This window comes from Acanthaster planci, linkage group LG15, assembly GCF_054643075.1.
Source record: "Acanthaster planci isolate LZ-2023a linkage group LG15, COTS_SCS, whole genome shotgun sequence".
NCBI lineage: Eukaryota > Metazoa > Echinodermata > Asteroidea > Valvatida > Acanthasteridae > Acanthaster > Acanthaster planci.
Window position 1 is genome coordinate 9,578,578 of NC_141791.1, and position 15,594 is coordinate 9,594,171.

A 15,594-nucleotide genomic window follows, 5' to 3' on the forward strand; every position below is an offset into this window, starting at 1 on the left:
GATGTCCGTCATTTTTTACGGTAACGTTTCTGAAATGTTTTGCTGCCTCTGGATTGAGCTTTTGACATCAGCCGAGATGGTACACCCTCTTTTGTGCTATATTCGTGAGCCCCTCGTGAAAGTGCACACCGTAGGATTTTTCTCTTCGCATCAACTTCATGCACATCGTACTAGGCCTGTGCCGGGTACCCGGGTACCCGCCCGTCGATTTCAAAACCCGGTTCCATTTTTCCGGGCCGGGTACCCGTAAAAAAGTAACTAAATTAGGAACAAACATTCATGCATAAAATGTCTGTGAAATTTCTTACTGAAGGACAGACTTCATGAAAAACAACCGTGCCGATGAAAACCCGGTCCCGTGGTCATACATGAAACTTGAATTCGGAGATCGACAGCTAATTTTGTTACCCACTCCGCCCATTGTACCGCAAGTCGTTTTCCTAGTTCCGGAATTTCCTAGTTCACAAGAGCGAAAAAAAACACTAAAATTCACGGGTGATAGGTCACTCGCTACGTGTGATTTTAAATATTTCTTTAAATTGAATAGTCATATAAACCTTTGCATCTATTGTCTGCTTAATCAAAATGACTTTTTTAGAGTTTCCGTTTTTGTAATTTACCGAAAACTGCAAGCTTTTCCCCTACTCTCGGATCGCGCGGCGTTACCACGCAAAGTCGTTGCGAACTTAATTACACGGGCGCAGCAGAAATGTACGTGACGTAATAGGTTCGTCAACTGTGCGGCGCGGGGAGGGTAACGTTGATAGCTCACTGTACAGTTGAAAAGTCGAGTCAAACCTTACGCAATTTCTATCTTTTTAATTCATTGGAATTCTTATCTTTCATCTAATTTTCTCAAAATTAAAAGATTCTCTATTAGAAAAGCAACTTTTTACAATGGTTTTGGCTGAAAATGGATTTTTCGTATGGTTACTTTTTATTTGTGAAGACGTTTTTGTCTCGATCCTAAACCGATCCAGAACTAGGAACGGTGTCATCGTCACTTTCGTCGATCGATCCTGTGAGTCCAAATATAAAAGCTTAGATTTTGAAAAAAAAATATTGAAGTATATCCAAAACACAAAGTTGACTTCTGACCATATTTCAATCGAATTTGAGGATTTTTAGCTGCAGTCTTAGTGAATAATTTTCCCGATCCGGAACTCGGAAAATGACTGTACCAAACCTATATGAACAAGAGACCGAAGGAGTTTTGTCTTATGAGGGGGTAGCGCTGTTGATGTACACTTGCATGACTGTATTTGTAACTATCAAACCCTGTCGGCCTAAATGACTTTTGTGCAGAATAAGTAGTGCTTACTGTTTGAATTAAGAGTATTTTTGTCAAATAAAACAATATGAATGAGAATTACTTTATGTCGGGATTGACGACGAAGCGAGAGCGGATTGTGTAATATTCCTGCGGTACTGGGACTCCACACGGCGTGCGGTAAGTAGTGATCACGCACAAATTGTGCGGTTGATCGGCCCCTTTTTACAATCAAAGCACTAAATGTGCGCTACAAACCCAAAGAGTCAGAGAACCAGTTTAGTTAAGTTTTATACCAAGAAATATTCCGTTTCAAAATTATTTTTAAATTAAAGCAACTTGAATTTCCTCAGTGATTCAGCGGAACTGTGGATGAGGAATAGACCAAAAGAGCAAGAATGATGTTTTCTGTATGTACATGTACTAAAGCATTTCAAATCCAAGTATTTTTTCACTCGGAAAAAAAGGAAATGTTGACAGGTGCAAGTCATAATACAGTCGGCCAATCAAATGTCACTTGTCGAAGTACTATACATTAAAATCTCGACAACTGAACCTCAGGGTAATGGAGTTATCCTGAAAAAATATTTATTAGACAACCACTTCATCATGGTACGTACCTTCGTGTGGCAAAACTTTCGTATTGCTTAGTCATTTAACAACGTGAAGCGCTGCTATTTTTTTCACTTGGGCTTCCCTATGTGTGGTCACATGACCTTTCTTATTACGGTCACATGGCCGCTGCAGTGTCAGTGATTGGACTGCCTGAAGGGCACTGCAATTGGGCCCACGTTGCAGTCAGGTTAGTTTCAGCGTCTTGAAAGCCAGGATTACACAGTTGCAGCTACGTTGATATATAATTATGCAACGTGCTGGTCCTCGTCAGAAAAGAAATGAACTTGGGATGACTCCTGACCCTATATAGACTTCCGATACTTTTAACGCCGTTTGAAGCATTTTGGTGGCGTTTTTTTTAATCAGAAACTTCAAAATAAGTGGATGTAATGGTGTGGGCATTGTTCGAGTTACGGTGGTATTTTTGTACATAAAACTGTAAGCCTTTTAACCCGTGACGTACATAGCACTGATCTGGTCCGCACGTGACACGACCAGAGCTCACCATTTGTGCACGCCACATGCGTTCCGCGTGTACGTGATCAAGCAGCATCCGGGACATTTCCTTTGAGCGTTTGCAGGTGCGTGTATCATGTAGGTGGTTTGCAGCTCTGTTCTCTTTTCTGACGTTCCCCGTGAAGATTTGTTTTTCTGTTTCATACCCACAAAAAATTTGCAAACTGAAGGTAACAATTTCGTTTGATAAAAAGGTAGGAGAAATTAACTCCGACGTTTAGAACAATATTCTGCTTGCTTCCTATGTACCAAAAAGAACCGTGTTTCGGGTACATGATCCACCGGGTCGCGCGCAATGCAATTTGTTATTAGGCGATCTCGTACCCGGGTACCCGATGTTAACAAAAAACGGGTACCCGGTTCTAAAAATACCCGCAAATGCACACCCGTACATGTAAACATCACAGCACCTAGACAGCCTTGCTAAGGGTTAAAATGATGTTAAAGGCTGTGGATAGAATGTTTCACCATTATTTTTGCTTGATCTGAGTGCTGCCTTTGATATACATGTATTAGACCATAACATTCTGCATAACGCCCTGCAGTCCGGATTTGGAATTCATGGTACTGCTTTAAAGTGGTTCAGCTTAAACTTATCCACAGACCTCGAAATAGTAATTGCCCGGTGTACAAATTCAAGCAAAAAATGCTCCGGGCTACCTAAACTTGGCTCCTTCGTCATCCGGTGGGTTAGTGAAAACTTCAGAATAAGCCTACATGTACCTGTTCAAATTTAGATCAAATATGTAATGCTTTTCATGATAATAAATGCAAGATTGCAAAAACTGAGTCATTGTGGATGTGTTTTTACTTGTGTTTTTGAAATGTGATGCGTGATAGGGCGATAACTGACTGTGAATGCCACAAACAGAGTAGACTAGTGGGTTGTAGTACCGTTATAGCATGGCACATGGCACAGCGTGATACCGCACGTGCACACTATTCTCATTCACTGTTAAGGCTATTTTTGCTTCGAATTACATGCCTCTCAAAAATAGCATTGGTAGGTCCGAATTTTATTTGGTCAATTTTTGTGCTGATGTAATAGCATGAATGGTGATGAAAGCTTCCAAAAATTATCTCAAACAGTGATAGAAACATGTCTTACTACATGTAAAAATTTCTGCAGTCGACAATTCACAAGAATTACAGACAAATCACACAATGCTATTAAGGTAATCACGATGGCAAACTGGCCAGCAATGTCTTTTGTATCGCGTGGTAAGTGCCCATGATGCATCCAGACTGGTGGGCGATAAACCACGTGCTGTGGCAGAAACTCGTGAGCACAGAAAATATATACATAAACAGGAGACCAAGTTCTATGAATTAACTTGCAGAAATCCTCTTGTAACATTGATGATTTTTTGACCTGCAGCTGTATGGTTGCATTGCGGTGTACGACACCGATGTAGTTTTAATCGACCGGGATGTAAAGGCTGGTTAGCACATTTCAATCACATGCTCTTTTGCATGGGTGCAGCGTGGTGAGAACCAGCGCAGCTCTGCCTTCATGCATTGAGCTTTGCGCATGTGTTTTCACCACTGTGACAGCGAAACGCGAGTGGAACTTGTGAAAATGACTGAAGTTTCTTTTCAAAATTTGCAAATGTAAGTAGGAAAACATATAAAAACAAGTGTTTCAACATGAGAAACGGTTGCTGAAAGGTGTTTTGTGAAGACAGAAAAGACATCAGCATTAATTTTTAATTTTTTTCTCTTATTTGCCGCCAACATTTTTTTCTAATTTGCCAGTAAAAATTTTAGGGTCGCGCCAAAAAATTAGGGTTGGTCAGGAAATCGAAACCAGAAGTATTTTTTTTTTGCCTCATCATTAGTTCCCAGTATTGATAAAAAAGTATGAATGCATGTGTGTCATACACAGTCTGGGTTGGAAGGATTTTATGTTCAATTCAATCCTCTTGTTTTGATTTACATCAGCTTTTTGGATTCAGTGAGTGAATTGGATGTAAAGGATTTATAATCATAATTTATTTCATTTCATTTAAATTGCCCACTGCAGAGTTTGACATGGTGACATTTCAGTGTACACGAACCCTTTGTCTCTACATGTACATGTACGTACATGTAAATGTGTATTTTATTGAAATTAGAAATGTTTGGTCATTATGCAGTGAAACTAAAACCATTAACAAACATACATGTACTCTTCATAAAGTGATTTTAAATCAAGCCTAAGTCATTGCTCTGTTATTCACAAAGGAGCAGGATCACTGTTAGAGCAAGGTAAAATACCAGCATTTTGTACCTTCATGTACATACGGTACATGTACATGTATATCTAGCATGTAAAATAAATGCATGTACATGTGGTTGAGGGCATGTTTTTCACTTAGTTATTTGATACACGTACATTAGGAGTACTCTGTTAACAAATTCTTTTTGAAGTCTAGTTTGTCAAAACTTAGAATTCGGTTTAAAACCTGGTATGCACTTTATCCTTGGTACATGTACCGAAGCTGTCTCTGAAGGAAGTGTCATCTCTGGGTACTGGCACATGTACTGATAGGTGCTACAATGCATGCATTTCACTGGGTTTAGACTATTCAAGGTGGTTTGTATATTTAGTCAATTACTTGATTTAAATTTCTTAATTTAAATCCAAATTTGTTTAATTTTGTAGCAAAACAGAGATAAACGAACATTAATATATATGCAGCTAATTTGCCTTCTTTTGAAAAGATAACTGAGCCAACTTGTCTCCAGTTTTCATAGAAATAAAAAAATCGGATTGAAATCCAAAAAAGCTGATTTTGTATTAAGAAAAAAATAAAAAATCCCCACCCTGCTTTAGATGTAAAATTTAAGCATTTTTAGCATTTGACATACTGCTGGTGTGAAAAGCAGGTGTTAGAAAAACCCCGTTAGAAATGCTTGTGAAAATTCTTGCAGGCAAATAAACAGAAGTAGAAGACTGAATTTTGTACAGATTAGCATCAGGAATAAGTTACGGTTTTTGATCTTGTAATATTTAATTTGTTGGGAGGTAGATTTTTATGATGGCCAGCTGGGATTAAGTATCATATACCAAGCTGATTAGAGCACTTTGCCATGCGTCAGACTTCATGTCTCACATAACAGTTTTGTCCAAAAAAAAATACTGTACATCTTGAAAAAAATCTTGTTATGGTGATTACACTGTGTGATTTGGTTATTGTTAGCAGTACCTACTGTACATGTACATACCGGGTAACTATGATTAGGTTAGTGATTATTATGTTCAAAGTCAGTGAACTGGAGTCCATAATTTCATTTTAAACCATTCAAGTATTGTAAACCAATTGGCAGGTTAGTTAAGAATTTAAACATCTATGTTACAAGTTTTTGACAAATGTGTATTTTGAGATATTTACATTTTAATGAAGAGGTACAAGTAACATTTTGGTCATTCTGTAAGTGTACTGTGCACTTGAACAGGTCTGTAGAATCTGTGCATTATAAATGAATGTACAGTTAGTATTTATACTTACTGCAATACACATACAGTATACCGGTACACTGTACATGTACATGTTAAATCATTGTGTTAATTCTCAGTACATTTATCATTATACATGTATTTTTTTCTTAGATGATGTATCAGCTAGTAACTATCCTCAACTCATCACCTGGTGCAAGACCAATTTTATTAGCTTAGTTATAGTTGGCCCTGAAGCACCGCTTGCTGCTGGCATCACCGATGCTCTTACATCATCAGGTATAGATTGCTTTGGGCCAACGAGGGTAGCTGCTGAGATAGAATCAAGCAAGGAGTTTGCCAAAGCTTTCATGGACAGACATGGGATACCAACAGCCCCATGGAACGTATTTGATGATACAGCCTCTGCATGTAGTCACATCATGAGGTGAGTATCAGTTTTCATTACTGCAGTCCAGTAATTTTTCTCTTGGATGGCATTTCTTGCCAAATATTTTTACTTACAAGTATTTTAAACTCTTAAATGAAGCTCATCATTTTGACCTTTGAAAAAATATAAAGGTATTAAAAATGGCTAAATCCAGCAGTTCTTTAGTGGCAGAGACTTAACCACTTCCTGCCGGGGACTCCGGGATCGGAGATGTATGGTTTATATGGGTGGCTGGGGTCTCCAAACTCGGACTAGGGAAACAGGGTCCTGTAACAAAAGACCGTACTCCGAACAATAGACCAGGCTGCTGGGCATTACTGGCATTTTTCACTCTCAAAAGTGGTGATAATCCAGCCTTGTTTTGAAACTCTATACCAGACTTTGGGGCATTGAGAGTGAGCGGATTACCACCGGGGACAAAAGCGCTCCACCACCACAGTGATGAGCCATACAGCACCGCTGCACGCTAATCTGGCCCCTATTGAAACGAGGTCAGCAGTGCACTGAGCCAGGTTCGTGAACAAAAGACAGTTATATAACACCGCACGATCTGGGCTCTGTTTACAAGGCTGCAGGCCTGGCTGAAATACTCGGGCGTCAATGAAGGTCATCTATCAACTTAGAGTAGTGCCTGAAGATTACTTCGTGCGGCTATAAACGACCGTTAAATAAAATGATGAATTTTTTGAAGGATTTTGAAAACGGAAAAAATGATAGTCATGCCGGCCCAGCATCATCAACATTGAAAAATGCCCCGGCATGAAGTGGTTAAAGAGAGACTAAAAGGGGGAGGCAGAATCTTATTTCCCTAACATTTCCCAAATATCCTCACGGTGCATTTTTGTTCATGCACCTAGCCTTTTTTTTTTTTCATTAACTTATTGCAGTCATTTTGATACCAATTTTATGACAATCAAACATACTGTTCTGTGACAGATCAGCCAAAATCCATACTTGTTTCATTGCAGGTGTTCAGGGTTTTAGATAACGTGCGTATTGCTATTGGTATATTTACGCTTCCCGACTAGGCAGTGTAGTCAAAATATGCACCTCATGCAAAACATAAAATACGCAGTTATTTCTACTATAGAGTACCATAAGTTTCAATATTTTTCATGTTTCGTCAATTACGCCCTGCTGAACAGAGTAACATTTGTAGCGTATGCTACTGAAGCCGATTTGTTCATGTTTGCCTACGTACAGCTTTTCTGCCACTGTGTGCATAAGCATGATAAATCGTTCAGACAATCCCAAATCGATGGGAAAGACCCGAAGCGAAATATTTTTTAGGTGGGCTACTGTGCATGGATTTGTTTTTGTGTACAAAAACGTGGTCACCAGACTCCCCGAAGACAGGATGCAATAAAATTGATGTCTAGCCCGTGAGGACCATCGATTTTTGGAGGAATGGATAGGGTTTGAGTTGCCCGAATTCCTCATTGAAAACGCCATGAAAAAGACATGAAGTTTTCTGCAAGTTTTGATCCCCTAAACGGGGCATTTATTCAAGTGGCATTTTAGAGGTTTTCTGGTACATCTACAAGAAACTAGGTATCAATTTTAGAAAATTTTGGTCTGAAACACCTGAGAAAGATTGAGATTTTTGAGTGTGAGCATATTTGACTGCCGAGCAATGAAGTGCACCGTGATTTTCCGAATGGCTACTGCCTGCCACATGGTAACCTCATGTGTTGCAAAACACGGGCGGATATGGACTTACATGTACATGTTGGTGATTTTGTCTATGGTCATGATGGTGTCACGAGTTCATGGTTATCACTAATTGCTGTTTTTTACTGTGTTTTTGAAGAGAAATAACAAGGTTTACTTGCATGTAGAGTGGAAGAATGGTTATTATGTTCATGTTGCAAATGAAGGGAGGGGGTCCAAGACAGTGGGTACATACATGTACTGTACATACACAGAACAATAAAATCGATATTAATGAAATCCTTTTGATGAATTGACATGAAAACAGGATGATTGCAGATACAGTTGTTTTGTGTTTTCATTTATAACACATAGGAAATGAAACATGCGTTTGTGAGGTCAGAATGATAATAAAATGGCCCAAAATGAAAAAAAGGGACTTGAAAGATCTAAAAGAGATATTAAAACAAAAGTGCAGTTTTGGTAGAGCAACTGCATTAACTGGGGGAGTTTTACCAGGTTTGAAATTTTATTGGTATCGTTTTGTTTTTTAAGCTCCCCATATCGAGCCTATGTAGTGAAAGCTAGTGGTTTAGCAGCAGGCAAAGGAGTGATTGTCGCAAGCAGCCAAGATGAAGCATGCCAAGCTGTTAAATCTATCCTACAGGTAAGAGAGTAATGCCAGGATTTTTATACTACATGTACCATTACACCAGAGATCAACAACTACATGTAGCTTTTGTGACCTTATCCACAATACGAGTCAAAATTGAATCCACTTCCATCATGAAAGGTCTCGTAAAAACTTACTAAATATTTCTTGTGACACACTTTGGTCTATTGTGGCCACAATTGATAATACTACATCAAGGCTCACTTCTGCTTAAGTCGTTATATTGACGACTTCCATGAATGGATAGATCTATGCATGCTGTACATATAATTGGCTATCTCTGTAAATCAGGGTTAAGGTACCAGTAAATAATTAAAAAATCAAAATACATTTTCATGGAAAGAGAAAAAGAAATCGATCCTTTGACTTGCATGAACTGCATGCTGTGCCAGTGTTCCGTAAATGCAACCTTTTTCAACTTGTTCGCAGCTACAGATAAAATGACCTGTACATCATGTACGTGTGAAACTCCATGGGTGAATATGGTTTTCCAATAGACTTGGAAGCCAGGCATCCATAGCAGTTATAGGCCTTTAAACAAATGCAGCAGGGTACCAGGTGTGCTTGATCAGCTTTCACATGACAGGTATCGATTACTAGTCGCTTTTAGCACTGGATTGTTCACCAATTTGAATCCAAGATTACAAGGACAGCAGCATGGCCCTGCTACTATGCACTGCATGATACAGATTTCCATTAAAGCATTCTACATAAGGACTAGGTACTCAGGTACCAAGCAGTGCAATTTGTGTGGATGAAAGTGTACGAGTCAACTATAAACTGGCCCTCATAATTGTTAATTTACAAACTTTGCAGACTTTCCCGCAAACGTGAAGCAACTTGCATAGCGCACATTGTGTGCATGCAGTGCAAATTGGTTCCTACAGCTAGAAATAATGAGAATGAGAAATAGCCTGGAATGGCTGGGAGCCAGTGGCCCCCCCGGGACAACATAATACGGTATATCTTGAACTTGACAACCCGGAAACATTAAACAATAAACAACTTCAGGATGCATGGGACATCATGTGCCCACCTTTTAAATCTGTGACAGCAGATTTTAGCATTTTGTTATGGGCTTCGATAGTCAGGCTTTGGCTCCAGCTAACGCTCCTATGAGTGCTATAACAGTCTTCCTTATGTACTTCTTTCATTCGGAGCTACATGTACAAGTATCTACAACTCATATCTACAGGTCAGCCCTATCTGCCATACACATTGGTTTCAAAGTCAGTTCAACTGCCTCTAACAGCATGGCAATCCCATCAAATTTTGCTTGGTACATGTATATTCATCCAATGTCCCGTTGTCGGGAAATTGGTCTGGTCATAAGACCTAAGCTGGTTTCTAAGATGCTCTCCAGTCCTTCGTTTGAGCCCTAAATGATGCTTCCCTTATGCACACCAGCAACAGGTTGATCTTTGTCCTGACAATGATTACCTCCAGAGGAGGCAGCGAACTACAGGCTCTCCCCGTTGCCAAAGGCTGCCTATGTTGGAGCTGCATGATGTTCACCTCATTCCTTTAATTGGCTTCCCGACAAAGGACCAGATTCCCTCACTTGATCCTCTGATATCTTTGCACTCTCCGTCTCCTTACATCCTGGAGATGATGTGAATAAACTTTGATGCCCTGTGTTCGTGTCCTGAAGTGGTTCCTGACTAAAACAATAGTATGAGAGGGACGATAACCACGTCACTTATCACTATCACGAAATCACACTGTCCAGCGGTGTCAGTCACTATTGTCTGCTGGATAGCCTCTGCCATTAGATTTGCTAATCCAGTCTAGCTGTCAAGTTCTGATGAACGTAGTCACCACTACATCAGGGTTCATGACATAAGAGCAGTATCTGCATCTTGGTCTTGCATGTTGCATGTTGTCTCCCTCTACCTCCTGCTACCTGAGGGATGTCCTGCAGAGCCACACCACAAATGGCAGGACAATAGAGGTCAAAGGGACCTCCTGCAGGACGGACGGACGACAAGTCATCATGGAGTTCATTTACTACCGGTATTTCTTAAATTTATACACTCTTCCTTGTTTATATGTGATTGTGTATTCTTGGCATTACATGTGTCATTGCCAACCACCCACCTACATGTAGACCACTGGTACTCTGCACATATAGTGACTGTTTGAATAGGTAGAGTGCCGTAGACTCCTCCCCCACATTAAGTGTGGGTCAGGTCTACTAGAGAATACCTACCCAAACAGTCCTCTCCCACCCATCCTCCCCACTCTTGCTCTGACCTTTTGATTTGCTTTTGGAAAGAAGGATGATCATGGTCAGGGTGCACCACAGGTGATCAAACCTTTCAGCAAATAAACAATAGACACATTGGAAATTTGCATATGTGTGACTGTTAGTGTTTCGGTAGGTATTCCCTAGTAGACTGGACCCATGCTTAACGTGGGGAGCACTTTCTTAAAAACAAAAAAGAGTTGCTTGGTGTTTTAAGAAAAAGGTTTACTTGCTGTCAGTCAAAAGTTTTAGGCCGTCAGTGAATTCCATCACTGATATGCAACAATGGGTTCCCAGGGCTGGAGAACTGGGCCTTTATTCGTGGCCAGGGTGACCGAACTTGGAAAATACTTTACCAAAAGTCCGAGCTGTTGGAACTTGCCAGTCAAGGTTCATATGCTGTGAGCGCTTAGTGCTGACCATTAGCAGAGGTAATCTATCATTGTTTTGCAACAGTACCATTGTTTGCCACTGCCAGTGCCTGCCGCAGATTGTTAGCAAAGACAAAAGCATTTCAGCGATGAGCAATACAATACCGCTGCGCCCTCCTAGAAACTGGCTGCATTAGTAAAGACAATACCGCTGTGCAGCGTTCGTTATGTTGGTGTGCCTGATGAGTGACCTGGTTTGCCCTCACAGCCCATGTGCTGCTTGAAGGCATTAGTGAAGACAAAACAGCAGTGCAGCGTTCATTGTGCCCTTGCAAGTTGCAAAATTGACTGACATGGCTCCATCCCTACATTGCCCATGTGCTGCTGGAGAATAAAATCGCGGTGTAGCCGCCATTGCGTGCGCAAATTGGTCTCAAGTTAGGAGCAAACGCACTGCTTCAGCAGTCCTTGTGATTTGGAAATTGTAGGCGTGTGAAAAAAAACACTCCTGGATATTTCCAAGCATGCAATTTTTCTAGGCATGTGATTTTGAGTTCCACACTGAACAATCTGGTGTAGTTCTAATTACATTCAATTCAAGAGCTCACATGAGGGGTTTGTACTTCGTCCAGTTCCAACTAAATCTGTGACAGTTTCATTAGAGTCCTTGTAAGGTTTTTCACCTGTGTAATTAATATTTTGGGTATCCAATTATACAGGCATGGATATCTTGCAAGCTTTCTCACAAGTTCAAATTATGTCTGGAGAAGTGTTGATTAGTATTTAGGTAGACAGATCATTGAATCAAAAGTGTACTGGCTGTTACTTTAAAGCTGGCTATGATGATAATAAACTGTGGATGGTAACATATTTTGAATTATCAATATGTCAATTGATTTTGGATTTTAATAAAATAAATTAAATTAAATTAAATAAAAATGTAAAGCCATGTACAGTCTGGTGTATGTAGCTTTGTGCACGAAGCAACACTTGCTTGCAGCCCTGTGTGATGTGTGTGTGCTGAACGATTGCAAACTTACAGAGCTGTCATGCAAAACTGTTTCGCTGGGAGCATCAAAAATGATTTTGTCATTCCTAATAGGTAGGCCTAATGTTTGATTCTTTTCATTTTATTTTTCTCACAAATGGTAAAGTATAGTTATAAACTAAACTCATGCCGAAGAGTGCCGTACGGATGGTTTCAGGCGTGCAATTATTTGCACTTCTCAGGAAGCTTTTAGGCGTACAATGTACATTGGTGTTGGAGTGCAATCGCACGCCCTAAAACAAAAGGACTGGAACTTCAGTACTCCGAAAACATGGCTGAAGTTCAGTGTTGGAGGTCTCGAGACCTGGTCTCTGTCTCGAGACCTTTTTTTGAGGTCTCGGTCTTGGTCTCGGCCAACAAGAGTCTCGGTCTCGGGAGGGTTGGTCTCGGTCTCGGGAAGGCTGGTCTTGGTCTTAGTCTCGGATGCCGAGGTCTCGGGTCTCCCACCCGAGACCTGCCGAGACCATGACAGAAATGCAGAAAATGTGCAACAACAATTCACGCTCAGCCGCGGCAAAATCACGTACGCGGATCGTACGGTACATACAGCACACATACTGTATGTATACAGCAGTGCTGCTTGCAGCGCAAGTTTACCTCCGAATGAGTCTAGTTCCGAACTGCACGCAATTCCGCATGTATGCTTGGAACATGTACAACATGGTATTCACGATAAAGAATGAAATCAAAGCTGGAATGGAGACTAATGCATATTCTCCGCTCGGAGCACTGGTACCCTGCGTGCGGTACCTCTTTCATTTCACTGGTACACATAGTGTGTACCTGTACATGTACAGGTACACACTGTACTATGCACATGACACGCCGGGCTGCACGCACGCCACGCATAGCATATTACACGTGGCCGGCCGACAGAACTCGTTCTCATGCCAATTGTACAAATAGAGGAGAGTGCATTCATCTTAATGACCCTTTTACACAGTTGATGAGTCGGGTACCATCAGGATAGTACAATTCTTTGTTAGAAACTTAAATTGTGGTCGTCTTTTGTCTTTCTTCACTCTTGTTCCAAACAAAGTGTCAGGAAAGTATTCTTACGGTAGAATGTTTACACATCAGTGAGGAAACTTGGATTGGTAAAATCCTGATTTTTATATAGGCTACATGTACATGTACTTTTAATAGGGAACTGCCCACGATGTTGTGTGACCCTACTAACCTGTCCTCATAAACTGAACTCATGCATACCTTTTGGCTTAGTCCGAGCAACTCAGACCCCACGTTTTGCCTTTTTAAACATTTGGACATAGCCTGCCCACGTTAATTTTTCTATGGAACACAAAAACTCTGTACATGTACATGTTTAATATACAATTATGCCGTATACTCTATACAAAATTCTATAGCATCAGCAGTCTATGCCTTCATGGTCAAAGTAACTGTGCTGTTTTTTCCCAGAGTTCAAATAAAACTCTTTCATGGAATATGTCGTGTGCTTTACATGTAAAATCTGCGCTTAATTTTGCTGTTTAATGCCAATTGTCCACCACGTTTACCATTAATGAACTACATGTAGGCATATATATTGTATATGTTGTGCAAGGTCTCGGTCATCTTGGTCTCGGTCTCGAAGTTCTGGTCTCGGTCTTGAAAGAGCTGGTCTCGGTCTTGGTCTTGGTCTTGAATGCCTTGGTCTCCATCTCGGTCTCGGACATAAAGGTCTCGACTACAACACTGCTGAAGTTATATCTGGCGAGTCCAGTTCTTCCTGTAACAAGAGTGAATTTTGGCAAAATTCAGACGAGTGTCTTCATGTCCTTCATCACCGTCACTTGCCTGAGTAAACTCAAGTACAGATATAGACAGTGACATACCCTTGGCGGTATACAGTACAGGTATGCATTTTAGCCGACACGCTAACACGATCAGTGAACCTGACACACTGTTCAGTACACACTTTGCGGTTTTTACCGTGCATTGTTGGTCCAATGCATGATAACTTTGGCCCCGGACCTCATTTTCTCGGCAGGGCTTGTGACCGCAGACCGCAAAGGTGACCGAGAATGTGTAGTGAACCACTGCACTCGTAGGGCCATTGCCCCAGCTTCGTGTACATGTGTACACTGTACATGTACTCTGTAAGGCAGTGCACTGAACAAGTGTAAGCATGTACATGTAGTGCCTGGCTGGCAAGATGCGGATAGAGCCGCCGTAAAAATTGAGATCCTCAGCCCGCTTTTCAGCTATTATTCCCGGCCCACGCTCCAGTGAACACGATGAAAGAAGGCAGACCCAGGCTCTTGTATATATGGCAATGGTCTTTGTGCGTAGCCCAGAAATGAAAAGACAGACTTTGCATCATAATCACCAGCTTCACAGTAGCCCCCCACTTTGAAAAGAGGCAACGGGAATGTGGAAGCTTGAGTAGAGCCGCATGCCACCAAACAATCAGTCTTTTCACCGTGTAATTCAAAGTGTGCAGAGCATGCATGGCCACAAACTGAGAATCTGCAGTTTGGCAGGTGGCCTTCGTGGCCAAGCGAGGCTGGAATTCTTGGAGTCGGCTTTCGGGAAGAAATTCCTGTCGTCAAGGGGTTAAGTTGGATTACATCTGGAAAATGTCAAATTTCAGTGAAACTGGCCAGTAGTCCACCATGTGTGTTTAGCTACTACAAAACTTTTTCCCAAATGTAAACTTTGTAAATTTTAAACTCAAGGAATCAACTGGAGTGACAAGGACACTTTTCTTGTTGGTTCTAATGCTAGATCGGTTTTAAGCAATTCCCGATTGCGTTGGAAACTTTTTCACAAATAAACAGTAACCTCGAAAGAAATCCATTCCTCAGCCAGAACTATTATAACAAGCTGATTATTTTATGGAAATTTAGTTCGTGTATCAGAATTCCAGTAAATAAAAAAAACAAACCCACTGAAGTTGCCTAAATTTTAACTTTACTTTTTCATTTGCTGCCACATTTGCCACAACCATACCACGGCCAAGCAATCATAAAACTACAACCACCCCAGCACTTTTATCCCAACCACCAATCATAAATCGAAACAAGTGTATTGCATATTCATTTCAATATAGCGCCAACAAATGCAAAGCTACTCTTTCTTGGCCTTTGTATCATGACGGGTATCACAAAACACCCCACCCTTCACAGCTACTGGTCGACTGACCCAGTGCTGAAGACGAGCCTGTTCCCATCCGTCATGCCCCGAGACTGCTTCCTTGCCGTCCTGCAGGCCCTGCACTTCAACTACAACAGGGGAACTCCTTGTAGAAATTCTACTGGCGTCTTCGCTTTTCTCCCTACATTCTGAGAAAGAAGGCTCACTTTGGCATCAAGACATGCAAGTCTACACCGGCCAA

At 41.0% G+C, this 15,594-nt stretch overlaps 1 protein-coding gene across 2 annotated transcripts in view; it reads left to right on the top strand.

The window, feature by feature from the left end:
* gart (phosphoribosylglycinamide formyltransferase, phosphoribosylglycinamide synthetase, phosphoribosylaminoimidazole synthetase) overlaps positions 1 to 15,594 on the top strand; it is a 135,654-nt gene that overhangs the window by 15,098 nt on the left and 104,962 nt on the right. For both annotated transcript variants that reach the window (XM_022226874.2, XM_087146574.1), the window contains 2 exons: positions 5,994 to 6,267; positions 8,476 to 8,587. In XM_022226874.2, the coding sequence (XP_022082566.2) occupies positions 5,994 to 6,267; positions 8,476 to 8,587 (386 nt within the window). The remainder of the gene's footprint in view (positions 1 to 5,993; positions 6,268 to 8,475; positions 8,588 to 15,594) is intronic.